The sequence below is a fragment of the Hypanus sabinus genome, chromosome 21 (genome assembly GCF_030144855.1).
Source record: "Hypanus sabinus isolate sHypSab1 chromosome 21, sHypSab1.hap1, whole genome shotgun sequence".
Classification (NCBI taxonomy): Eukaryota; Metazoa; Chordata; class Chondrichthyes; order Myliobatiformes; family Dasyatidae; genus Hypanus; species Hypanus sabinus.
The window spans coordinates 7,728,483-7,754,774 of record NC_082726.1 but is presented as its reverse complement, the minus strand read 5'-3'; the positions used below and the strand labels follow the sequence as shown (position 1 = coordinate 7,754,774).

The following is a 26,292-nucleotide window of genomic DNA, read 5'->3' as shown; positions in this document are numbered from 1 at the left end:
TCACATTGAACTTCATTCGAATAATATCTGATGACCCTGAGCTTGTGAATTGGCGAGACCAGAGGCCAAGGCCTAGTGTTCGTTACTTGGCATGTCCAAGGTTTGAAGCCTGGAAGTTGAATCCCATTGGCAGGTGCTGCGTCTGTGAATCTGAGAAAGTTGAAGATCAATGTCTGCAGGCCTGGGTTCTTGTCCACTGAAGGACAAAGAAGACTGCCTGTCCTGGGGTTAAAGAGCTTGTGTGTGGATGGGAGGGAGGATTGGTGTTTTTTTTTGTTGCTTGTTGTGCTTGTGGCACAGGAATGCGTGGTGACACTGCCTCCAGCACATCCCTCAAGCATCCCGGTTTGAATGCAAATGGCACATTTGACAGTACGTTTCAATGTACACATGATAAATAAACTTGAATATTAAAACTTTGATTTAATGTATTTTATTTGAAAGACAATGCAAAAATGACACTTTACTAAAGGTAACACTATCCCATTGACAAGTCCTATTTAAATATCATCTGTACACTTCACAATAACTGAATTCATAAGGTTAGCACAGGAACAGAAATTTACTAGTTAATATTAATAAAATTAGCAGTACTTTAAAAAATGGATCAAGTAGTAATACAGAAATGGGAAACTGGGGCTGATAGTTCTAGAAGTCAGAATAAATTAAAGTAACTTTTCATTCAAAATGAATATTGACAAAATTCAGCAGTAAGAGGGAAAACTGAAGAGCTTAACAATCCAGGCATGATGTAACAAATCGAAGGATGGTTCACAATAGGTGCCAAGGAGGCCATTTCCAGTCACTGCAATCACCTCACATCTCTTGTCAAACTCTTGGACTCTCATATTGTTGGTGGCGAAGTGCAGCCTACCCTGCATGAGCAGCCATGTTTGCTTAAGGCTGAATCACCAGTCAGCAGCACACTGAGCAGCTTGTTTACAGTCTCTTTCACCAGGGAACCTTTAACCAGTTGGATCAATTCTACTTCCCATGAACAATGGAGAGCCTTAAAAACTCTAGCAGATGTACTGAGGACAGCATCCGGACTGGTCTGGTTTGGATGCACCCATGCACAGGATGGGAAAAGGCTGCTGAGGGTTGTAACCTCAGCGAGCTCCATTGTGGGCACAACCCTCCCCAACATCTTCAAAAGGTGATGCCTCAAAAGGGTGGCTCCATCATTAAGGACATACCCTCTTCTCCTTGCTTCCATCAAGGTGGTGGTACAGGAGCATGAAGACACGTTCAACATTTCAGGAACAGCTTCCTTCCTTCCACCATTAAACTCATGAATACTCGTTCACTGATTTGCTTTTCAGATACTCTTGTTGTTATAGTAACAACGAAACAACCAATTTCAAGACAGATGTCAGTGATAATAATCGATTCGGAGGAGTGTGCAGGGTGTCGGGCGCTAAGGTGGCCTAGCGCTGGGACTATGGCTTGCAGTGGGGATAGGATTGTCTGTGTGAGGATGGTCAAGAACATTGGAGCTGAAATCCCCAATCATGAAATATCCTATACAAACATCAGAAGAGACGATTGCTGATACAGCATAAATGGAAATGAGAGGATGAGAGGACACTGCAAGGATTCATGGGCCTGAGTTATAGGGCAGATTGGGACTTTATTCCCTGGAAAGTAGGAGATTGAGGGGTCAGCTTGCTGCCACCATCTGTGAGGAATTTGCATGTTCTTCCTGTAACAGTGTGGGTTTCTCCCACATTGCAAAGACGCACGAGATGAGGAGGAATTTCCCTAGCCAGAGGATGGTGAATCTGTGGAATTTGTTGCCACAGGCAGCTGTGGAGGCCAAGTCATAGGGTATGTTTAAAGCAGAGGTTGATAGGTTCTTGGCGAGTCAGGGTGTGAAAGGTTACGGGGAGGGGAAAGCAGGAGAATGGGATTGAGAGGGAAATAGGTCAGCCCTGATCAAATGGCAGAGCAGACTCAATGGCCTAATTCTGCTCCTGTGCCTTATTGTCTTTTGGAGTTAAGGTCACACTTTGTTGTTAAGTGTGTTGGCAATTGTGGGCTGTCCCTAGCACATCCTCGGACTGTGTTGGTTGTTGAAGCAACTAACACATTTCACTGTATGTTTTGGTATACATGTATCAAATAAAGCTAATCTGATCTTATAGAGGTGTATGAGGGGCACAGATAGTCTTTTTCCCAGGGAAGGAGAACTGAAAACTAGACAGCATAAGTTTAATATGAGAGGAGAAAGATTTATCAGAAACCTCTTTGTGCAGAGGGTGCTGTATATATGGAACGAGCTGCCTGGGGAAGTGGTTGAGGCAGATAGAATAACAACATTTATAAGATGTTTGGATAAGTACACAGAGGGATGGGGCATCGCATCGAGCAGAAGGAAAACTCTGATCTCAAACCTCCACTGCCTTGTGGCTATACCTACCCATGGGAAAGGCTTCCGGAGTAAACCCGAGGTAAAATCCAGAGCTGGAGTCCCTGAATCAGTCCAACTCCGTTGAGTTGGATGCTGATTTCCATCTATGCTGTTCCTTTGGATCCATCAGCTGCATGGGCAGAGGGAAGCCTGCTACAGAGGCAACAGCTTGCTCTCTGTATCACACTGCCCTGGCCTGCTTATCACATTTTTGTAACCTCTATGGTCAACCCAGACCAATGGAGGGCCTTGAAACACAACTCTGAGGAACTTCACTCTGTGTGAGATTGAACTAAGCTAATGTGGATGCACTTTTAAACAGCAAATGGCTGGTGAATTAGCTGCAATGCAGCAGGTAATGCAGTTCAGGGGCAATGAGCAATGAGGCAATGCTCCTACTGATCAGTCAAGCCTGAGACCAGTCTTCTCAACAGGCCCGACCCCCATTCCTCTCCTTCTGCTTCTGTCTGCAGATCAGGGAGCCACACTGGCGAATAACTGAATTACTGAGGTACAGGAGCCTTAGGACCCACAGCACCAGGTTCAGGAACCATCAGGTTCTTTCAGGACTCTTCTTCTCATGTTCTTGATAGTTGTATATTTCTTTTTTCCTTCTTTCTTTTTGAATTTGCAGTTTGGCTTTACACATTAGTTGTTTCTCTCTCCTGTTGGGTGCGGTCTTTCATTGATTCTATTGTATTTCTTGTATTTACTGTGAGTGGCCACAAGAAAACAAAACTCGGGGATGTATATGGTTGTAAATGCACACTGATAATAAATTTACTTTGAACTTTTCATTAAGAATATGTAAATATCCGAATTGTTCAAGAGAGAAGGAGAATTCTGATCCAACCACCTGCTCATTATCACAGATCACTGCAGCCTGGCACAATATCTGCCACAGATGCTCGTACCACCAGGACCCGTGGAGGCACAACGTCTGTCATACAAACTGCACCCAGCCACAGGCAACGTACGATACTGACCCACCTAGCCCACAGACACAGGTCTGGACTCTCGCCCAACCTGTGCTGAGAAAGAGAGAGAGAGAGTAGTGCACAACATGGGAAGAGAAAGAAAGAGGAGGTAGCATGTCAGCACAAGAGCAAGATAGGAATGATAGTGCAAGTGTGAATACGAGAGGGAGGGGCAGGGCCTGAGAGAGAGGCTTGGGTTGCACAATGGTAAAGAATGGCTCTGGATATGAGCTGATGAACTGGGAGACACAGTCTGCCCCTCCATTCTAAAAGCACTGAATGGGAACATTTACGTAGCTTAAGACCCATTGGTTCTTCGTTGTCAGGCCAGCGGACGGATAGATTTAGAGCTGGTGCTTGTCTGGCAGAGCAGTGAGTGACCACAGTGTGAGCACTGCCTTCGTTCCTGTAAACACAACCCAAATGGGCAGCAGAGCACAACTGGAAAGTGACCCCTCTGAGAACCATCCATCCTACCAACATGCTGAAAATAACAGGTTGCAAGAGACAAGTTGCAAAGACTACCAAGGCAAGTTTGAAATGAGCTTATTTTACAAAGGATAAACACATGGTGCCAAAGGCAGCGGGCTCCAGGAAGAGTTCCGTGCCCATGTGATGAAAGACATCACTCTCGAGCTCCACTTTGGGCCAAGGTCTGACATAGGACAAAACATATGTAACAAGACCACAAATACTTCAAAAAAAAGTTATTCAGTACTCCTATCGAAGGGATATGTTGCTGCAGTCTGTAAATCGTGTTGGCACATCTCAAACACAAAGCCAAGGCAGCAGAATGACATTCAAGGTCTGTGGGAAAAGCTTCGATACTCTTTATACACTTTTGAATCAGACTGTTGGCAAACATGCAGACTTCAACCTTCGTCAAACAAACCGGAAGCAGCTTTTAAGGCGTTCAGATTCTTAACCTATACAGTATAGTGATTTAAAAATATAGAATATAGTTTTCCAACAATCTTGATATCAGTAATGCTGATATTTTATTTAAATTCCTCCCTATACAATCGAGGAATTATCTTGCAGTTAAAGAGATATAAATTTTATACACATTGTAAAGGGGAGTCAGTCCCCACTGACAAACTTGCCAGAAGAATTGGAGTTACTCCTAATGATATTATTTTAAAATCATCCATTTCATAATTAAAAATAACATTGGAAACTCATTACCATGTAATCTGTAGGCATTTATTTGGGAGAACAAAACAGCTCCTCTCTCAAGGTTGTTGTCATCGAACCAGTGTCCAGTGTCCAGTGACCCCCACTGGCTTCAGTGTCCAGTGACCCCATCCACTGGCTTCCGTGTCTAGCGTCTGCCCACTGGCTTCAACACCCAGTGGTCACCCTATCTGTCTCCAGTGCTCAGTGAGCGCCCACCTAGCCTCAGGTCTAGCTGTCACTCTGTGGCCCCAGTGTCCGTTGGCAATCCTGCTGACTGTGGTATCCAACCACCCAGGGCCCAGTATCCATTGGTCAACCGGGCTGGCCCAGTGTCCACTTTCTCTGTCGCCTTGTCCAGTTCGGTCCCAGTGTCCAGCCACGCTGGCCCCAAGTACAGTGTCTCCTTTTCTGCTCCTACACAATCTCAATTAACTTCCTTCAATCAATGAAAGAACCAAGACCCCATTTGAAAAGGAAGGCAAGCAGCCAGTTGTGCCCAGTGTCAGAGCCTCACCTGCTGCAGGGCTGTCGGTGCCAGAACAGGCTCTACGCTCTTTGTGAGCGAGACCATGCAGTGAATATTGAAAAGACATTGGTCAGGATGGGCGATTGTGTTCCAGAGTTAAATCGTCCTCACATTCTGACAAGGTTTCTAGCCCAGGACACTTTTCTCTTTCTCTCCTCACCCACAGACTCCGAGGCAGATGGAAGCCACCCAGCTGAGCCCTGTGCGGGGGTGGCATAGGTTGGCCCAATCTCAAAGCCAAGGCCAGCAGCGAATTCCATCAGTGGCTTAGGATGACATAAATTTAGACAAACAGCTTACAGAACACTGATTTTTCTGGCGTTGATGTGCTGGGACTGGCCTTCTTCCTGACGACAATCAGTTTAAACAGAAATACATATCAACCGTAATCCAGATAAACATATGCATAAATGCACTGAGTTAAAAACCAAAACGGAAGCAATGGCTAGTGCTTTAACGATTAAAAAATTAAGTCGAGCTCCAAATGTGCCATTCTGTAAATGTTATTCTTCACTCTTTAGTGTCCAGAAATAGTCTCACCCCATCCCACCAATTAGATTCTGTCTGTCCTGAATGTGTCTTCGATCGATGGGTCAGCCAGAATAAGGTCAGGGTCTGTGAGCATGCTCAGTCCATCCAGGCTCAGCGGCTCCATCTTCAGCTCGTCATCTAACTGGAACTGGCTATCGGCATCAAAGGTCGACTCTGGAACTCCAGAGAGAGCACTGCTGATGTCCTTGGACAAGCTTGGCAGAGAGTCCCCTAGGATGGAACAGGCTCAGAATGAAATAACATCTACTTTAACCAATTTTTACAGGAGCATTGAGAGTGCCCTGACCAGCTGCATGATCGTCTGGTATGGGAATTGCAAGGCACCTGACTGCAAGACCTTACAGAGGATTGGGAGGAACGCCGAGAGGATCATTGGGGTCTCTCTTTCACCAATTAGACACATTTATCAGGAGCACTGTGAATGTAGGACCCTTAGCATTCTCAATGATTCCTCCCATCCATCCAATCATCAGGCAGGAGATACCTTGGCATTAGGACAAGGACTGTTAGGATTCTTCCCCAAGACATAAGACTACTGAACTCCCTGCCACCATCCAGGTCTCATCACATATAAAGTGCCAGCAGTGATATACAGTTTATTTTTTTAAACTTGCATCGTATATGCACCTTACTATTTGTTAATTTATTTGTGGTAATATTACCTTGTGTTATGTGAGTTACATACACGTACTGCATTTTGGTTTGATCTATTTATTTTTTGAGGTACAGCGCAGTATAGGTTCTTCTGGCCCTTTGAGCCCTCTCACCCAGCGATCCCCGAATTTAACTCTCCAACCGGAGTGGACTGTGGGAGGGAAATGGAAATCCCTGAGGAAATCCATGCCATCATAGAGAGAATGCACAAACTCCTTACAGGTAGTGGTGGACACCTGGTCTCTATTCACTGTGTACAGTTGAATGATAATAAGCTTGAACTGGACATCATCTGGAACATTCCTGCTTCTCATTACTACTATCAGAGAGGAGATACAGGAGCCTGAAGACCCACGAGCAACACTTCAGGAACTGTTTCTTTCCCTCAGCCATCAGATTTCTGAATAGACCATGAACCCACGAATACACTATTTTACTCTCTTTCTACAATATTCATTTTTGAAATATTGCAATTTATAGCAATTTTTATGTATTGCACTGCGTTGTAACCACAAAATAACACATTTCACGACATACAGTATGTCAGTGATGAAAAACCTAATTCTAATGCCCGGGGTCTCTGTGTGCTGGGCTGAAGATGTCATCATCATTGCTTTACAGCACCAGACTGGGGTTCAATTCCCACTGCTGTCTGTAAGGAGTTTGTACGTTCTCCCCACGGCCACGTGGGCTTCCCCCCACAGTCCAAAGATGCGCTGGTTGGTGGGTTAACTGGTCACATGGGTGTAATTGGATGGTTAGGGCTTATTAATGTATTGTATCTCTAAATTAAAATAAGAAATAATACACCCAATTCTGACTTTGATCCTGATCTCCCTTCATGCATCACTCTTATCAAACCTGACCCCTAGCAGAAGATACAGGTCATTTTTGGACACCCTTGACCTCAGTCAGGACAGCACTGGCGAGAGGACGTGTTACATGCAATGTTCATGGCTCAGGCCATTTGGTCCCTCTGCTCTATGCTGCTGCTTTTTCAGTCTTCATCTGTCTTTACCCTCTTTCCCGTTTGGGCAGCGCAGTGGTGGTAGTGGGGAGAACTGCTGTCTATAGCTCCAAGAGCTTGACCTTGAGCGCTGCCTATGTGGAGTTTGCATGTTCTCTGTGATCATGAGGGGCTCCAATGTGCCAAAAGCCCTATCTACCTGTGATGCCACTTCCATATATTCCCAGATCTCTATGTTCCAACGTACTCCTCGGTGCCTTACTGGGCTGACTGTATGAGTCCCACCCTGGTTTGTACATAGCTCACACTTCAAAGTGCAACGTCTAGTCAAGATCCTGCTAGAAACTGTTGATAACCTTCCTCATGTGGGCTGGTAGGTTGAGGGGCAGCTGTAAATGGTCTCTAGTGTGTGAGGGGCAGATTCTGGAAGGATGTTAGAGGGAATGTGGAAAATATGTGGTACAATTGAAGGATAGGTACTGAATATTCAGAATGTAGGACCCGTTTCTCAGAGCAGCACGGTTTAGCGCAACACCATTACGTGCCAGTGACTCCGGTTCAATTCCCACTGCTGTCTGTAAGGAGTTTATACGCTTTCCCTGTGACTGCGTGGGTTTCCTCTGGGTGCTCCGGTTTCCTCCACATTCCAAAAAGACATGGGTTAGTAGGTTAATTGGGCGATGTGGGCCAGAAGGGCCTGTTACTGCACTGTGTCTTTGAATACACTGATTGACCCTGACACCTGCTTCGGGCTGCTCACCTGTTAGCACGATGTTGGGGATGTTTCCAGTGCAGGTGGAGTATTGAAAGTTGGGTTTCAGCTGCGGCGACTGTTCCTGCAGATTTCCATGACTCCCGGTTGAGCCCCCTATGGTGGCCTGGGAAAAGTGAAGGCTGGAGCCCAGATTGTAGAGGCTGCTGCTACTGCTGATCGGCAAGCCACCGGGCAGCCGTTCCAACACGTTGAATTGATTCAGCTGGGGGGGGGGGGTGAAGGGAAACAGAGTCATAAAGCACTGAAGTACCAGAACAGGCCCTTTGGCCCACCTAGTCTGTACTGAACTGATAATCTGGCTAGTCCCATCGACCTGCACCAGGATCATAACACTCAATGCACCTCCCATCCACACACTTATCCAAACTTCCCATAAATGCTGAGATCAAACCTGCATCCACTACTTCTTCTGGCAGCTCATTACACACTTCTACCACCCTCTGAGTGAAGAAGCTTCCCCTTAAATATTAACCTCTGACCTCTATTTCTAGTCTCACCCAACCTCAGTGGAAAAAGCCTGCTTGCATTGACCCTGTGTGTACCCCTACATGCTCCTACACCCCAGGGAATAAAATCCTAAACTTGTCAACCTTTCCCTAATACTCAAGTCCTGGCCACATCTTGGTAAATTTTCTCTGCACTCTTTCAGTCTTATATGTTTCCTTTGGGTAGGTGACCAGAACTGCACATGATACTCTGAGTTAGGCTTCACTAACATAACATTTCAACTCCTGTACTCACTACTGTGATTTATGAAGGCTCTCTTTACCATCCTATCTACCTGTAACACCACTATTCCCAGATCCCTCTGTTCTACAGTCCTCCTCAGTGCCCCACTACCACTCATTGTGTGGATCTTACCCCGGTGAAGGGAAGACCACATTCTACACTGAAACTTCAAAGATTAACACCGACAGATGGGCAGATGTAAACACACAGGATCATTACTGGTACTGGTGAGGATGAGGAATGAAGAACAACAAGCTGACTTCACACAGTGATCACTCAGAAACACCACTGTGCAAAACGATTAGCATACCATAACCCGTTCATACTCTGATATCCCCAGACAGCTGCCGATCTCCATAGGTCTGCTGATGGCAAACCGCCATACCTGGTGTGACAGAGGCTTGGACTGACTGCCCAGCAACTGCTGCTCAAAGTACGCATCACTGAAGAAATTGTCCACGATGTCATTCTGTCAAATGAGACACAGATCAGCATCAAACCCATAGGTAATATTCAACCGATCGATCCACTGCATTCTTCACATTGTCTCGCTTTATATAGGAACATTGGCCGAACTGATTGGTAGCAATGTGAAATACTTAATCAAAGTTAAATTGTTACGTACTCGTGACACATGACAGTGGAGCCCTTGTCATGTGACTGGGGTTGAAGCTGTACTGGACTTGAGGTGATGGTCTTGTGATGGTGGTGACGTCATTTTCCCGCCAGTAGAGATCATGTGACGGGTTTTTTTTTTACAGGTTATAAAAGATAGACCCCACCCTGTGAGGAGGGGCAGTTCGTGGCTGGATTTGTCAGGTTGACTTCATGCCACTGCGTGTTTGAAGTGATGACGCAGTTTAGCTGAAGGATGAAGTTTTTATTTAATGCTAAAGTTTAAAAGGTCATTGCCAGCAGGTTCTTTATGATTCTGTTAGTTCGAAATTAGTGGAGAGTGAAGATTGGAAGTTGGAAGTTAAAGATCGAGGAGAATCGCTTTCTACGGTGAAACGGGGGCGACCTTTGTTTGATCCTTATTTGGAAGGATATCGTTGACTATCTTCGTGTTTATCCCTAGGTTTAACTAGAAAGGATTGAAGGTAGTGGAGAAGGAAAGGTCAGTGCCTTTAAGCCGTTCTGTTTCGTGAATTCTTCGTGGGAAGTTCGACGTCGGGGATCGAAGCAAGCGACGTGAAAGAGAACCTAAATCGTCCTATAAAGTCTCTCCTTTTAAATGGACTATGAGCATATCGAACTTTTGGCAATACCACTTTTAAGAACTGTTTTTGGAATATCGCTTTAAGAACTGTTTGGGCTGCCGCTCAGCAGCTGTTTCTGGTTATGGTAGTGTTTGTTTACTTTTGGGGGGTTTGTTTTCTGTGTTTAATAAACGTGTTGTTTGTTATAAGAAACCCTTGCCGAACTCATATATTTATTGTTGCCTGAATACGTAACAAAATCTACCTGGTTATCTACTGTGGCTGCCATGTTAGCGTGATACTTTCACAGCTCAGGGCACCAGAGCTCTGAGTTCAGCTCTAACTTCATCTGTAGCGTCTGTACAGAACACCCCCCGTGAGAGCAAGCATTTCCTCACTTAGTATGCTAATTGGTCATTGCAAATGGTCCCATGACTTGACTAAGGTTAATTGGGGTAATGGGGGGGGGGGGGGGTGGGAGTAAACTCCCACTACCTACCTATTAAATGCTCCCAATGGTCTGCGTCTCAAAATAGCCTCTGACAACCACCTCCAGCTCCTGGTCTTCACGTGTAGCTTAGCTACTAAGCCTGGTGAAACCTTTTCTACTGACAGGAGAAGGGCCAAAGGCAGGTTACTGGCACCTTAAGACCAGCTGCTTTGGGCAGATGGGGCTTGTCAGCCATGGTTGACAAGGAAAGAGGAAACTCTGGTCTCAAACCTTTGCTGCCTTGTAGCTATACCCACTAAAGGGGAAGGCTTTGGGAGTAAAACCTGAGGAAAAATCCAGAGCTGGAGTTCCTAAGGGGGTCCTACGTTGAGTTCAACACTGACTGGTAATTCCTGTGACACCGCTCATGCCAAACTGCATCGGTCTCCTGTTTCTTTGGATTCATCAGCTGCGTGGAGAGAGGAAGCCTGCTGCTCTCCATGTTGTACTGCCCTGGCTCGTCCTTCTTGTAGGCAGCTAGGACAGCAATAACCAGATCACAAAAGCCAATGGAATAAAAGAGCTTAATAGCTAGATAATATGTGAACACTTACATTGGGAGAGTGTAGCTGCGGCGGCAATGGTTGAGGGAGCTGATGAACAGGAGAGATTGATGACTGTCGCTGTGTTTGCTGCATTAGCTGCTGGGCCTGCTGCATGGACTGGAGGTGCAGGTAGTGCGGATAAGGTGGCAGATGTTCCATTGCCATATTGCTGGTATCCAAGGCAACCCCCTGCAAAAACAAGCCTAGAGTTACACCGTGTGCTGAGGATTCTTCCCTCCGGAGCTGGGACACCAGTCTTTTAATCTCTACCCCTCCTTCAACCATCTGGGTGCCACTTGAAGAGAGGTCCATGTTTCCACAGATTTATTTCCAACCTCGGCAGGGGTGATACGGCAGTGAAGCTGTTTGCGTAATGCTTGGCAGCGCCAACAACCTGGGTTCAGTTCCCGCTGCTGTCTGAAAGGAGCTTGTATGTTGCCCATGACGTTTCACCGGCTGCTCTGATTTCCTCCCACATTCCAAATACACGTTTACATAGATTGCAGGAAAAACTGGTTTCCTCCACACAAACAAACTCAGGTCCAAATTTATTCAGAATCAGGTTCAGGTTAGTGTATCACATGTGCATGAAAAAATAAAGGATGTGCTGGGTGTCACCACACTTTCCACTGCCAACAAAACATGCCCACAATGCTTGGCAGAACAAGACAGGTGACAAAACAAACCCCTTTCCTCCCTTACATCCACCAAACAAGGCAGATTAGACATTAACCTGTCACATAAACCACGATACCAAGTTGACGAGCTGCCCCACAGTAATCCCCGCAGGAAGCCAGCTGTGAATCTCTGGAAATCTTTTCTCAATAAAAGGCCTGGATAGAGTGGACAGTTCCTACAGTGGCAGCGCCTAGGACCAGCCTCAGAATGTCCCTTTAGAACAGAGATGAGAAGGATTTTATTTTTAGCAGGAAGGTAGTGAAATTGTGGAATTCTCTGCCACAGATGCTGTGGAGACCAGGCCGCTGGAATATTTAAAGCAGAGGTGATAGGTTCTTAATTATTAAGGGCATCAAAGGTTACAGGGAGAAGGCAGGAGAATGGGGTTGGGAGGGAAAATAAATCAGCCACGATCAAATGGCAGAGTAGCCCAATGGCCTAATTGTGCTCTGATGTCTTATGGTCTTATGCAGTACATTCAAGGGACTTTTGCACAAAAGAAATTGTGAGATCAGGGTCTTGGAGAAGTAAATGAGGCAGACTCCATCTTGCTGACAACTGGAGAATCTCTGAAACCTGCACACACTCCGATTTCTGAGAGTCTTACTAAAAGTGGCCATGCCAACTCACATCCGAAAGGCTTTGAACTGAACTCACTCAGCCCACCTTACGTGAGACTGAGTTACACTGGGACTGTGCAGCTTGTCGACAAAGTACAACCCACACCGAAGAGGGGTTATACTCACTTGTGCAATGGACGACAGCGTCGGCGACATTGTTGGTGAGAACTGCTTGTTCAGAGACCTCCGAGACTCCATCCCAGGTGAGAGGGTCAGGGGACTGACTGGTGTCTGCCGTCGGCGGGGGGAGCTGTTCAGCGTGGTTGGGATGGACGGGTTGCTTAGCGATGGCCGTAGAGAGGACTGGATAGGGGTATTGCCGAGGGAGTGGTTGCTCAAAGGAGAGGGCACCATGGAATTGTTGAGTGAAGCTTGTATGGATGGGTTACTCAGCGAGCTGTGCAAAGAGGATGACAGACCTAGGCATGGACAGAAAACACACAGTGCATTTAACATTCAACTTCGATAAGAATTGCAGTTTCAATATACATTTCCACAGCATCTCTACATCTCTACGTTTTTACATGGGATCATTTGCAAAGATAGCACTGGGCCACAGCTGGAGATGACAAAACACCTGGTTAAGGGGTGAGATTACAAGCAGAACGAGGTCAAGAGACCAAATCCACACTATTTGTTACTGTGAAGAATCTGACAGGTTTGACTGTGTGGGACGAGTGTGAATCCCATTCAGGGCTCAGACTGGACGGGCACGTTCAATTGTGGTGACGTTCAACCATGATAGTCACATAGCACTATGGTACAGAAACAAGCCCTCCAGCTCGACTAGTCCATGTCGAACTGTTAATCTGCCTAGTCCCATCAACTTGCACCTGGATCATCGCCCTCCATACCCCTCCCATCCACGTACCTATCCAAACTGCTCTTAAATGCTGAAGTTGAACCTGCATCCACCATTCCACTGGCAGTTCGTTCCACACTCTCACATTCCTGAGTGAAGAGTGTTCCCTCTCATGTTCCCCTTAAATATTTTACCTTTCACCCTTAACCTACGACCTCTAGTTCCAGCCTCACCCAAACTAAGGGAAGATGCCCCTCATAATTTTGTATAGCACTATCAATTCTCTGAGTTTGCTCCCTCACCTTGGGAACTGCTGATTCCCAGGTGTGTCATGGTGGCCGCCAGGTTGCCGGTGCTGCTGCCGCCACTGATGTTGGGGAAGGAGCCATCCTCGGGGTCCAGGGGAGTCGGAAGAGGCGACGGGAAGTGCAGATTCGTGAGGTCGGGCAGAGAGCCTCCCGTGTTCAATGACCCTTGGAAATGCGACAACCCGGCATTCTGATCCGGGGAAGGATAGATACTGAGAAACAGGAAACAAAAAATGTTTAGTTCAAAACAGAATGTTGGAAGTATGAGATCTGAATTACTGATTCAGCAAAGTGTCCATATAACAGACAATCCTATTCTCCATACAGCAAGATCCAGGGGCACACAGAGTTCACCATATCAGATAGAACTGGTGATGAGGGGGTCAGCAGGAGATGCTCATGGAGTGAGCACTGTTTCAGATTCGCTCCATAACCTTTACTTTTCTTAACCTATGATCACCCTTATTTAACTTACTTTTACCTACACCAAAAGATTCTTGCTACTTTTTTGGACTTATCTTTAAGAGTTTATTGTGAATTTTTGAAGAAATGAATACAGAAATGGCTCTTAGATCTAAAGGGCGAGAACCTGGGAAAGATCTTAACGGGAACGGAAAGAAGAAAAAGACTGATCCTAAGAGCACTGAATTGACTTATGGAATATTATTGAAGGTTTTAAATGAAAGATTTGAAGAACAATGACAAATTTTCAAACAAGATATAAAGGCTTTTCAAGATTATATGGATAAGATGGATTCAGTAGTTATCCAGCAGCAAGTTCTAATCGCAACTTTGCAAGAGGACGCTCGGAAGCGAGACTTGATAATTGAAAAACTGGAGCAGAAATTACTTTCGACGATTAAACAGGTGGAAACACTTAAAGCCAAGAGTGTCGACTTCGAGAATCGGTCCAGAAGACAGAACTTACGCATACTTGGTCTCCCGGAAGGTATTGAACAAGGGGACCCCTCAAAGTACTTTGCCCAACTTTTAAAGGATGCTTTCCCTTCTGTATTCCCAGACAGTCCTCCATTACTCGATCGCACTCACAGAATTATGCGTCAATCACCAAGTGCTTCAGCTAAACCACCAGTTGTAATTGTCCAATTTCACTATGTGCATGTTAAAGAGCAACTTATTCGTGTGGCTCGGCGTGTAGGGATGGTCAAATTTCAAGATCACAATTTTCGATTAGTGGAAGATTTTAGTCCAGAAGTAATGAAGGCAAGGCTTCTTTTTAAACCTCTGATGTCCGAATGTTATGAGAAAAATCTAAAACCTGCGCTCTTATACCCTGCGAAGCTCAGAATCTCGCCTCCGAATGTACCACGGCGTGTTTTCCTTTCTACATCTGAAGCGAGAAGCTTTCTGAATGAGAACTTCCCTACTGCTACGGATTCTCATCCCTAATAAATGAGTGATTTTGATCGTGCAAGATGGTTTTTGTTTCCAAAACCAGATTTTGTTTCTGGCTATTGGTGCAGGTTTACTCTATATTTTACACTCTAATTAAAGTTTTTTTTTCGACATACTGATCTTTTTATTTTACTTACTTCAACCACTGTACTTTATCTTTGGTCATTATTATTAATCCTTTGAAGGTGAATTTTTTTTTTTACTAAGATGGCAGTTTCTCCTCTAAAATATTTTTGGCTTTTTTTTGATTTCGCCTTTTTTCTCTCTGGTCTTCTTCCTATAATGCATTTCTTATCACAGTTTAAATTTTTTTTTGGTTTGTTTGGGTTTTAACCCAATTTATAAGTTACTAGTGATTATATTCTTTTTGGTTTTTTTTACTATCAATTATATTAAGAAGTTTGGTTTTAGTATAGTGATTATTATTTCTTTAGAGTTTGGGTGGATCTTTTTTTTTATCCTTTATATACGGAGTTGTGTTCTGCTGATATGGGGGTAGATTTAGTTTCATCCTTTTTCCCAGCCTTTTCCTGGCTGGGGTGGTCTTTTTTCCTCTTGGGTGGGGGGTGGGTTTTTTCCCCTAAATCTTATGTTCCTTACATCAGTTTTTTTTAGTTTCTTCATTTGGGCTGATTTTAAACTACTAAAATGTCCGCGATGTCGTCACTTCCGGGTCCGTCCCTTATTTTTGTTCCTCTTCCGGGTGCATGAGTTCATAATTTGGTTAACCCTTTATATACCAAAGGGTTGATTTCAGAAATATGGCTCAGACCATTAATTTTGTCTGTTGGAATACTAATGACTTAAACCATTCGATTAAACGGAAAAAGATTTTCAAAGTATTCCAAAGACTTAATGCTCATATTATTTTTGTACAAGAAACTCATGTGAGGAAAGAGGACAATTATCACAGTTTTAGGTTTTGGAGGGGTCAACAGTACCATTCGAATTCGAATGCTAAAGTAAAGGGAGTTTCAATTTTTATTGACTCCTCTATTGCATTTGTCCAACACGATATCTTTTCGGATCCGAATGGTAGATTTTTGTTAATTACTGGCTTACTTTTTAACAAAAAGGTTGCTATGGTTAATGTTTATGCTCAAAATGTGGATCGTCCCGATTTTTTAAGTCCTTATTTACTTCTCTACCTAATCTAAATGAATATAAGTTAATAATGGGTGGTGACTTTAATTGTTGTTTAAATCCTTTGTTGGACAAATCTATATCTACTCAGACTTTACCTAATAAGTCAGCCACTTGTATTAACTCTTTTTTGACTGATAATGGAATTTTTGATATTTGGAGATTTCGGCATTCTAAGGACAAAGAGTTTTCATTTTTCTCACATGTTTAACATTCCTACTCGAGAATTGATTATTTTTTTATTGATTCTTGTTTTATTCCACTGGTAATTGATTATAATTATGATATTATAGCCATCTCTGACCATGCTCCATTAAAACTTTCTATTAAATTTACGGATACAGCTTCTAGTGCCAGACAATGGTGATTTGATTCTACCTTACTGCAAGATCCGGATTTTATTAAATTTATGAAGGGACAGATCGATTTCTTCTTTTCAACTAATTCCACATGATATTTCTTGCGGAACACTTTGGGACACTTTTAAAGCATATATACGTGGACAGATTATCTCCTACTCTGCTGGTCTGAGAAAATGCATTAAGAAGGAAACTCTTTTATTGGTTGATAAAATTAAAGAGATTGACAAGAAATATTCGATTACTCCTAGTAAGGAGCTTTACAAACAAAGGGTTGAACTTCAAACGGAACATAGTTTATTACTTACATCTTCGATTGAAAATCAATTAATGAAAACCAGATCTGATTTTTATATACATAGTGATAAATTGGGTAAGCTGTTAGCTAGTCAATTGAAGAATGCTTTGGTTAAACGTCAAATTACTAAGATCCGTCAGCAGAATGGGGATCTGACAGTTAATCATGATGAGATAAACAAATCATTTCAAGATTTTTATACCTCCCTGCATCATTCCGAATTCCCTCATGATCATAATACCATGTGTGATTTTCTTGGCAAATTGAATTTTCTAAAATTATCATCAGATGATCTTTCAATATTAGAAACTCCTATTACGGATGCAGAAATTAAAGGGTTATTTCCTCTATGAATTCTGGGATAGCACCAGGTCCAGATGGGTACACAGTAGAATTTTTTAAATGTTTTTCCGCTACTCTTTCTCCTTGGTTATGCAGGGTTTTTGAAGAAGCAATTAGATTGGGCAATCTGCCACAATCTTTTTATAGAACTTCCATTTCTTTAATATTGAAGAAAGATAAAGACCCTACTGACTGTGCATCCTATAGACCAATATCTTTATTGAATGTAGATTCCAAGATCTTTTCCAAGTTACTGACATCCAGGCTGGAGAAGGTATTACCCCAAATTATTTTGGAAGATCAAACTGGTTTTATTAAAAATCGCTATTCTTTTTTCAATGTTAGGAGATTATTGAATATTGTTTATACTCCTTCACATAGCACTTCAGAATGTGTCATTTCATTAGATGCGGAGAAAGCATTTGATAGAGTTGAATGGTCATACTTATTTAATGTGCTTGAGAAGTTTAATTTTAGTCCGACATTCATTTCCTGGATTAGACTGATATATCATACTCCAGCAGCCTCAGTGCTTACTAACAATCAAAGATCTCCCTTTTTTCGTTTATTTCGGGGTACTAGACAAGGCTGTCCTCTTAGTCCATTATTATTTGATATTGCTTTAGAACCCTTGGCAACTGCTATCAGAGAATCACAGAACATTTTTGGCATTAATCGTGGGACAGATATACATAAGCTATCATTATATGCAAATGACCTATTATTATTTATTTCTGATCCTGAGAAATCCATTCCTGCAGTTATATCATTGTTGGCTCAATTTAGTGATTTTTCCGGGTATAAATTAAATCTTAGTAAGAATGAATTGTTTCCTTTGAATAGACAGGTTCCAATTTATGGAAATTTACCTTTTAAATTAGTTAATGACTCTTTTATTTACTTAGGGATTAAAATCACAAAAAACTATAAGGACTTATTTAAGGTTAATTTTTTACCCTTAATCGATCAGATTAAATGTTTGTTTACTAAATGGTCACCAGTATCTTTATCTCTGATAGGTCGGATTAATGCTATTAAGATGGTTATTTTACCCAAGTTTTTATATATATTTCAAGCGGTACCAATTTTTATTCCGAAATCTTTTTTTGCTAATGTTGATTCAAAAATTTCCTCATATATATGGCAGAATAAAAATCCTAGATTTGGTAAAAAATATTTACATTGGGTTCTATTTTAGGATTTGCATTGGGTTCTATTTTAGGGACTCCTCTTGCCTTTGCTCTTTCTAAATTGCCGAAACGAATTGACAACCCGATAGTTAAACATACTTTACGTATATGGTTTCAATTTCGGAAATTTTTTGGGTTGACTCAGTTTGTTTTAAATATTCCTATTGTATCCAATTGCTTTTTTTATCCTTCTATTATAGACCAAGCTTATTCAGCTTGGAAGACCAAAGGATTACTACGATATTCCGATTTATTTTTGGATAATTGTTTTATGTCTTTTGAACAATTATCTAATAAATATAATTTGCCTAGATTTCATTTTTTTAAGATATTTACAGATTAGGAATTTCTTAAATACTGTACTTCCTACTTTTCCAAATTTTGTGTCTTCTGGTATTTTGGAGAATTTGTTTGAACTAAATCCTTGTCAGAAAGGGCTAATATCAAAACTTTACAATATAATTATGAAGATACATTCAGAGCCCTTCTATAAGATTAAAAATGATTGGGAAAGAGAACTTAAACTTACTATCCCTATTGAGAATTGGGATAAAATTCTTCAATTAGTTAATACATCATCTATATGTGCTAAACATTCATTAATCCAGTTTAGGGTTGTGCATAGGACTCATAATTCCAAGGATAAATTGGCTCATTTTTATTCCTATATAAATCCTATTTGTGACAGATGTCATTCTGAGATAGCGTCTTTAACTCATATGTTCTGGTTGTGTCCACTTTTGAAAATATTGGAAAGACATTTTTGATATTATTTCTACGGTATTGAACATTGATTTACAACCTCATCCTATTACTGCAATTTTTGGTTTACCAATGATGGACTCACTCCATTTATCCTCTTCCGCTTGTCGAATGAATGCATTTCTTAAAGGCTAGAAGATCCATTTTGTTGAATGGGAAAGAAATTAATCCTACCGTATTTCATTGGTTTTCTCAAACTATGTTATGTCTAAATTTAGAAAAAATTAGAAGTGTTGTATTTGATACTTCTATTAAATTTGAAAAGATATGGAGACCATTTATTCAATATTTTCATATGATGTAATATGACCCTGTTCCAAGCCTATTTGTTTTTCCGGTTTCGATTTTATATATGTTGAGAGGATCGGAGTTGACGACACTGATGATTTTGTATTTTTGTGAGATATTATAAACAGCCCTTTTTTTTCCATTTTTTCTTTTTCTCTTTTTTTGTTTTTTTCCCCTTATTAGTTATTAGATTAGTTTTTTTTGCATAATTTTTTTCTTTTCCTTTTTTCTGTTTTTTTTAAAATATATATTATGATATACCTAGGTTTGCCTTGCTTATTTGTAAATTGTATCGTCCATGATTTAGGAATACTCATTTATACTGTAACCATTGCTTATGTATTCTTTCATGTTCAGTTGAAATGTGTATGTTTGTAATCCCATTATCTATGTATCAATTTTATTTTGTTGATAATAATAATAACAAAAAGATTGAAACAGAGAGAACTGGTGATGTAGCAGAGCGCAACTCATTGTGATTTTTGAAGAGTTTGATAACACAGCAACCATTTATTTATTATTTAAAGATTCAGCACAGTAGCAGGCCTTCCAATGAGCCCGCACTGCCCAATTAACCAACTAACCCGTAGGTCTTTGGCACATCAGAGGAAACCTGGCCACCTGGAGAAAACTCATACGGTCACGGGGAGAACGTACAAACAGCGGTAGGAACCGAACCCCGATCTTACCGGCTGGCACTCTAAAGTGATTGCACTAACTGCTATGCTGCCTGAATTAAATAAAATAAGAATGAACATAATTAGAACAAAAATACAAGTCTATTATAGAGCAAAGCAGTTAAAATGGACATAGTGTGGGTGCCAAGACAGTGTCGCTTTTAGTGTAACACTCTTCCAACTCGGGGCATTGGAGTTCGGAAGTTCAGTCCTGGCGTCCTCTGGAAGGAGCCCCATGGAATGTATCGACTTTCCCATGGTGATCTGGTTTCCTCCCACAGGTCCGGAGATATATGGGGTTGGTTAATTAGTCATTGTAAATTGTCCCATGATTAGGTTAGTATTAAAATTGGGGTTGTCAAAAGGCCAGAATGATCTACTCAGCATTGCATCCCTAAATAAGAAAACAAACAAATAATAAATAAATACTGAGGTAGTAATTAGTGTTGTGTAAGTGGGTTCAAGAACTGAATGGTTGAAGGGAATTAAGTAGTGGGGGGGACACTTAGAGAGGGAATTCCAGAATAGCTGAGGACACCACTGCCATTAGGGAAGATTAAATTTGAAATGTACAGGAAATGTACAGAAATGTGAGGAATAGAGTTCAGAAATTTCAAGCAGATACGGAGTGGAGGGACCACACAGACGAGAAGTGGTAAGACAACTGAAAAAACTGCTGTAAGTGTGGGTCCTTCCCTGTATGGGAGCCAAGTGTGGGTCAGTGGGAATGGAGAGCAGGGTGGAATGTGGTCAGGAAAGTGTTGGGACAGGCAGACTGGGGGAAGAGGACGTACAGTCATGCGATGGAAGGAGATCAGGGTGTGGATTACCCGGCTCCCCGTGGATAGAAGTGGACAGACCACTCATATGAGAAAATCTGCGGATGCTGGAAATCCAAAGCAACACACACACGATGCCGGAGGAACTCGCGTCAGGCAGCATCTAAGGAGAAGAGTAAACGGTCGACGTTTGGGCCGAGACTCTTCCTCAGGAAGTGGACAGAGAATGGGTTTGGAACACACTGATCCCCATGTGGCACTCATGTTGTTTCAAACACACCTTAGAGGTGAGTCACCTCATGGTAGTCCGTGCAATCGCTTTACAGCGTGCATGAAAGATACATGCTGCTCATGACCACCCGGGTTTCCTCCCAGGCACTTCGATTACCTCCTACAGCCTAAAGACCTACGGGTTAGGGTTCATGAGTTGTGGGCATGGTATGTTGGTGCCAGACGCATGGCGACACATGGGCTGCCCCTGGCAGCTCGTTGGACCCTGTTGGTCACAGACACAAATGATGCATTTCACTGTATGCTCAGACACACACATGACAAATAAAGCTAATATATAAAGCTAACTTTGTCTTGCAGTGAAGTGACCATTTTATTTTGTAATTCACTAACCACTTCCACAGTCATCATTAACTGACCGGATCAGAGGGCACAACAAGAGAACGAACTGACTCACCTGATACCAGGGACTTCACAGGACTTGGGACGTAATAACGATTGAACCTGAGGAAAACAAAAAGCCAAAAGGTAAAATCTCTGTGTGCCCTAAGTTTGCCTGAGCAACTTGGCCAGCTTGACGTTTTAGCAGCAATGGATAAGAAGGCAACATCTGCACAGGGTAGGTTCTGAACAAGTAGCTTTCCAGCAGAGTTTAGGCAACCAATACAAGAAACACTTTAGATCCTTGATGAAGTCTCACCATGTCTCCCTCCAAATATTCTTTAGTATATTACTGGAGGGAATTCAAGTGGTTTGTAAAGGAAGGAGAGCTCCCAGATCTGTGCACACCTACACAAGCGCGCGCACACACACACACCTATTTTGTATCTGCACAAAGACGCTCTCCTCTGTCAGACCCTGAGCTCCAACTGTCCATCATTTCACTTTCAGGCAGCTGTAAACTCTTTAAAATATAAAATTTGATTCAACTGCTTAAGATACAAATGAAGAGCCATCAGTCCAAACACTTCCAGCACCTTCATGTGGTTCCGAATTCCTACAGAGCTGGAGTTCTAACATCAAAACACAACCAACATCTCCATTAAAGAACACCAAGTGTGGCCAATACACCTATTAGCTACCACAACACGGCCAGCACACCCATCAGCCAACATCAGAGTGCCGAGACCACAACACGGCCAGCACACCCATCAGCCAACATCATAGAGTGCTGGGACCACAACACGGCCAACACATCCTTAAGCCCGAATCCCTGAGATGCTAACACAACAGAGCCAGTACACCCATCAGCCAGCATCAGAGTGCTGAGACGACAACACAGCCAGCATACCCATCAGCCAACATCAGAGCGCTAGGGCCACAACACAACCAACACATCCTTCAGCCAGAATCCCTGAGAGATGCTACCAGAACACAGCCTGCATATCCTTCAGCCAGTAACAGAGTGCTGGGACCACACCACGGCCAGTACACCCATCAGCCAGTATCAGAGTGCTGGGACCACACCACGGCCAGCACACCCATCAGCCAACATCAGAGCGCTGGGGCCACAACACAACCAACACATCCTTCAGCCAGAACCCCTGAGGGATGCTACCTCAACACGGCCAGCATATCCATCAGCCAACATCAGAGTGTTGGGACCATAAAACAGCCAGCACACCCATCAGCCAACATCAGAGTGCTGGGACCACAACACAGCCTGCACACCCATCAGCCAACAACAGAGTGCTGGGAGCACAACACAGCCAACACATCCTTCAGCCAGAATCCCTGAGAGATGCTACCAGAACACAGCCTGCATATCCTTCAGCCAACATCAGAGTGCTGGGACCACAACACGACCAGCAGACCTATCAGCCAACATCAGTGTGCTGGGACCACAACACGGCCAACACATCCACCAGCCAACATCAGTGTGCTGGGACCCCAACACAGCTAGCACACAACTATCAGCCAACATCAGAGTGCTGGGACCGCAACACAGCCAGCACACCCATCAGTTAACATCAGAGTGCTGGGACCACAAAACAGCCAACATATCCATTAGCCAGAATCCCTAAGAGATGCTACCTCAACATGGCCAGTACACCCATTGGCCAACATCAGAGTGCTGGGACCACAACACAGACAACACATCCTGTAGCCAGAATCCCTGAGATGCTACCACAACACAACCAGTACACCCATCAGCCAGTATCAGAGTGCTGGGACCACACCACGGCCAGCACACCCATCAGCCAGTATCAGAGTGCTGGGACCACACCACGGCCAGCACACCCATCAGCCAACATCAGAGCGCTGGGATCATAAAACAGCCAGCGTACCCATCAGCCAACATCAGAGTGCTGGGACCACAACACAGCCAGCACACCCATCAGCCAACATCAGAGTGCTGGGACCACAACACAGCCACCACATCCTTTACCCAGAATCCCTGAGAGATGCTACCACAACAGAGCCTGCATATCCCTCAGCCAACATCATAGTGCTGGGACCAAAAAACAGCCAGCACACCCATCAGCCAGCATCAGAGTGCTGGGACTGCAACACGGCCAACACATCCATCAGCCAACATCAGAGTGCTGGGACTGCAACACAGACAGCACACCCATCAGCCAACATCAGAGTGCTGGGACCACAACACGGCCAACACACCCATCAGCCAACATCAGAGTGCTGGGACCACAACACGGCCAACACATCCATCAGCCAGTATCAGAGTGCTGGGACCACAACACAGCCAGCACACCCATCAGCCAACATCAGAGTGCTGGGACCACAACACAGCCAACACATCCTTTAGCCAGAATCCCTGACAGATGCTACCACAACACAACCAGCACACCCATCAGCCAGCATCAGAGTGCTGGGACCACAAAACCGCCTGCATACCCATCAGCAAGGACCAGAGTGCTGGAATCATAACACGGCCAACACATCGTTTAGCCAGAATCCGTGAGAGATGCTACCACAACACAGCTTGCATCACCATCAGCCAACATCATAGTGCTGGGACCACAACACAGCCAGCATATCATCAGCCAACATCAGTGCTGGGACCGCAACACAGCCAGCACACCCATCAGCCAACATCAGAGTGCTGGGACCACAACACGACCAGCAGACCAAACAGCCAACATCAGAGTGCTGGGACGACAACACGGCGAACACATCCATCAGCCAACATCAGAGTGCTGGGACCCCAACACAGCCAGCACACCCATCAGCCAACATCACAGTGCTGGGACCACAACACAGCCAACACATCCTTTAGCCAGAATCCCTGAGAGATGCAACTACAACACAGCCAGCACACCCATCAGCCAACATCAGAGTACTGGGACAAGAAAACGGACAGCACACCCATCTGACAACATCAGAGTGCTGGGACCACAACACAGCCAATGCATCCTTTAGCCAGAATCCCTGAGAGATGCAACTACAACACAGCCAGCACACCCATCAGCCAACATCAGAGTGCTGGGACCACAACACAGCCTGCATACCCAACAGCCAACATCAGAGTGCGGGGACCACAACACGGCCAACACATCCATCAGCCAACATCAGTGTGCTGGGACAACAACACAGCCAGCACACCCAACAGCCAACATCAGAGTGCTGGGACCACAACACAGCCACCACATCCTTTAGCCAGAATCCCTGAGAGATGCTAGCACAACACAGCCTGCATACCAATCAGCCAACAACATAGTGCTGGGACCATAAAACAGCCAGCACACCCATCAGCCAACATCAGCATGCTGGGACCACAACACAGCCAGCGTACCCATCAGCCAACATCAGAGTGCTGGGACCACAACACAGCCACCACATCCTTTACCCAGAATCCCTGAGAGATGCTACCACAACACAGCCTGCATATCCCTCAGCCAACATCACAGTGCTGGGACCAAAAAACAGCCAGCACACCCATCAGCCAGCATCAGAGTGCTGGGAGCACAACACGGCCAACACATCCACCAGCCAACATCAGAGTGCGGGGACTACAACACGACCAACACATCCACCAGCCAACATCAGAGTGCGGGGACTACAACACGGCCAACACATCCACCAGCCAACATCAGAGTGCGGGGACCACAACACAGCCAAAACATCCATCAGCCAGTATCAGAGTGCTGGGACCACAACACAGCCAACACATCCTTTAGCCAGAATCCCTGACAGATGCTACCAGAACACAGCCTGCATATCCAGCAGCCAACATCAGAGTACTGGGACAGGAAAACGGCCAGCACACCCATCTGACAACATCAGAGTGCTGGGACCACAACACAGCCAATGCATCCATTAGCCAGAATCCCTGAGAGATGCTACCACAACATAGCCAGCACACCCATCAGCCAACATCAGAGTGCTGGGACCACAACACAGCCTGCATACCCATCAGCCAACATCAGAGTGCTGGGACCACAACACGGCCAACACATCCTTTAGCCATAATCCCTGAGAGTTGCTACCACAACACAGCCAGCATATCCATCAGCCAACATCAGAGTACTGGGACAAGAAAACGGACAGCACACCCATCTGACAACATCAGAGTGCAGGGACCACAGCACGGTCAACACATCCATTAGCCAGAAACCCTGACAGATGCTACCACAACACAGCCAGCACACCCAACTGCCAACATCAGAGTGCTGGGACCACAACACAGCCACCACATCCATCAGCCAACATCAGAGTGCGGGGACCACAACACGGCCAACACATCCACCAGCCAACATCAGAGTGCGGGGACTACAACACGGCCAACACATCCACCAGCCAACATCAGAGTGCGTGGACTACAACACGGCCAACACATCCACCAGCCAACATCAGAGTGCGGGGACCACAACACAGCCAACACACCCATCAGCCAACATCAGAGTGCTGAGACCACAACACAGCCAACACATCCTTTAGCCAGAATCCCTGACAGATGCTACCACAACACAGCCTGCATATCCATCAGCCAACATCAGAGTGCTGGGACCACAACACGGCCAACACATCCATCAGCCAACATCAGAGTGCTGGGACCGCAACACAGCTAGCACACAACTATCAGCCAACATCAGAGTGCTGAGACCACAACACAACCAACACATCCTTTAGCCAGAATCCCTGACAGATGCTACCACAACACAGCCTGCATATCCATCAGCCAACATCAGAGTGCTGGGACCACAACACAGCCTGCATAACCATCAGCCAACATCAGAGTGCTGGAACCACAACACGGCCAACACATCGTTTAGCCAGAATCCGTGAGAGATGCTACCACAACACAGCCAGCATATCCATCAGCCAACATCAGTGCCGGGACCGCAACACAGCCAGCACACCCATCAGCCAACATCAGAGTACTGGGACAAGAAAACGGACAGCACACCCATCTGACAACATCAGAGTGCTGAGTGCTG

The 26,292-nt window shown here is 44.4% G+C and overlaps 1 protein-coding gene across 2 annotated transcripts in view; it reads right to left on the bottom strand.

Annotated features, from left to right (window-relative positions):
• Window positions 1-408: 408 nt before the first annotated feature.
• The window catches only part of crtc3 (CREB regulated transcription coactivator 3), a 139,102-nt gene continuing 113,218 nt past the window's right edge, over window positions 409-26,292 (bottom strand). For both annotated transcript variants that reach the window (XM_059945902.1, XM_059945903.1), the window contains 7 exons: window positions 21,351-21,397; window positions 13,403-13,620; window positions 12,425-12,717; window positions 11,010-11,189; window positions 9,152-9,235; window positions 8,023-8,239; window positions 409-5,851 (listed from right to left, as the gene is read on the bottom strand). In XM_059945902.1, coding sequence (XP_059801885.1) covers window positions 5,643-5,851; window positions 8,023-8,239; window positions 9,152-9,235; window positions 11,010-11,189; window positions 12,425-12,717; window positions 13,403-13,620; window positions 21,351-21,397 — 1,248 coding nt within the window. In that variant the 3' untranslated portion in view covers window positions 409-5,642. The remainder of the gene's footprint in view (window positions 5,852-8,022; window positions 8,240-9,151; window positions 9,236-11,009; window positions 11,190-12,424; window positions 12,718-13,402; window positions 13,621-21,350; window positions 21,398-26,292) is intronic.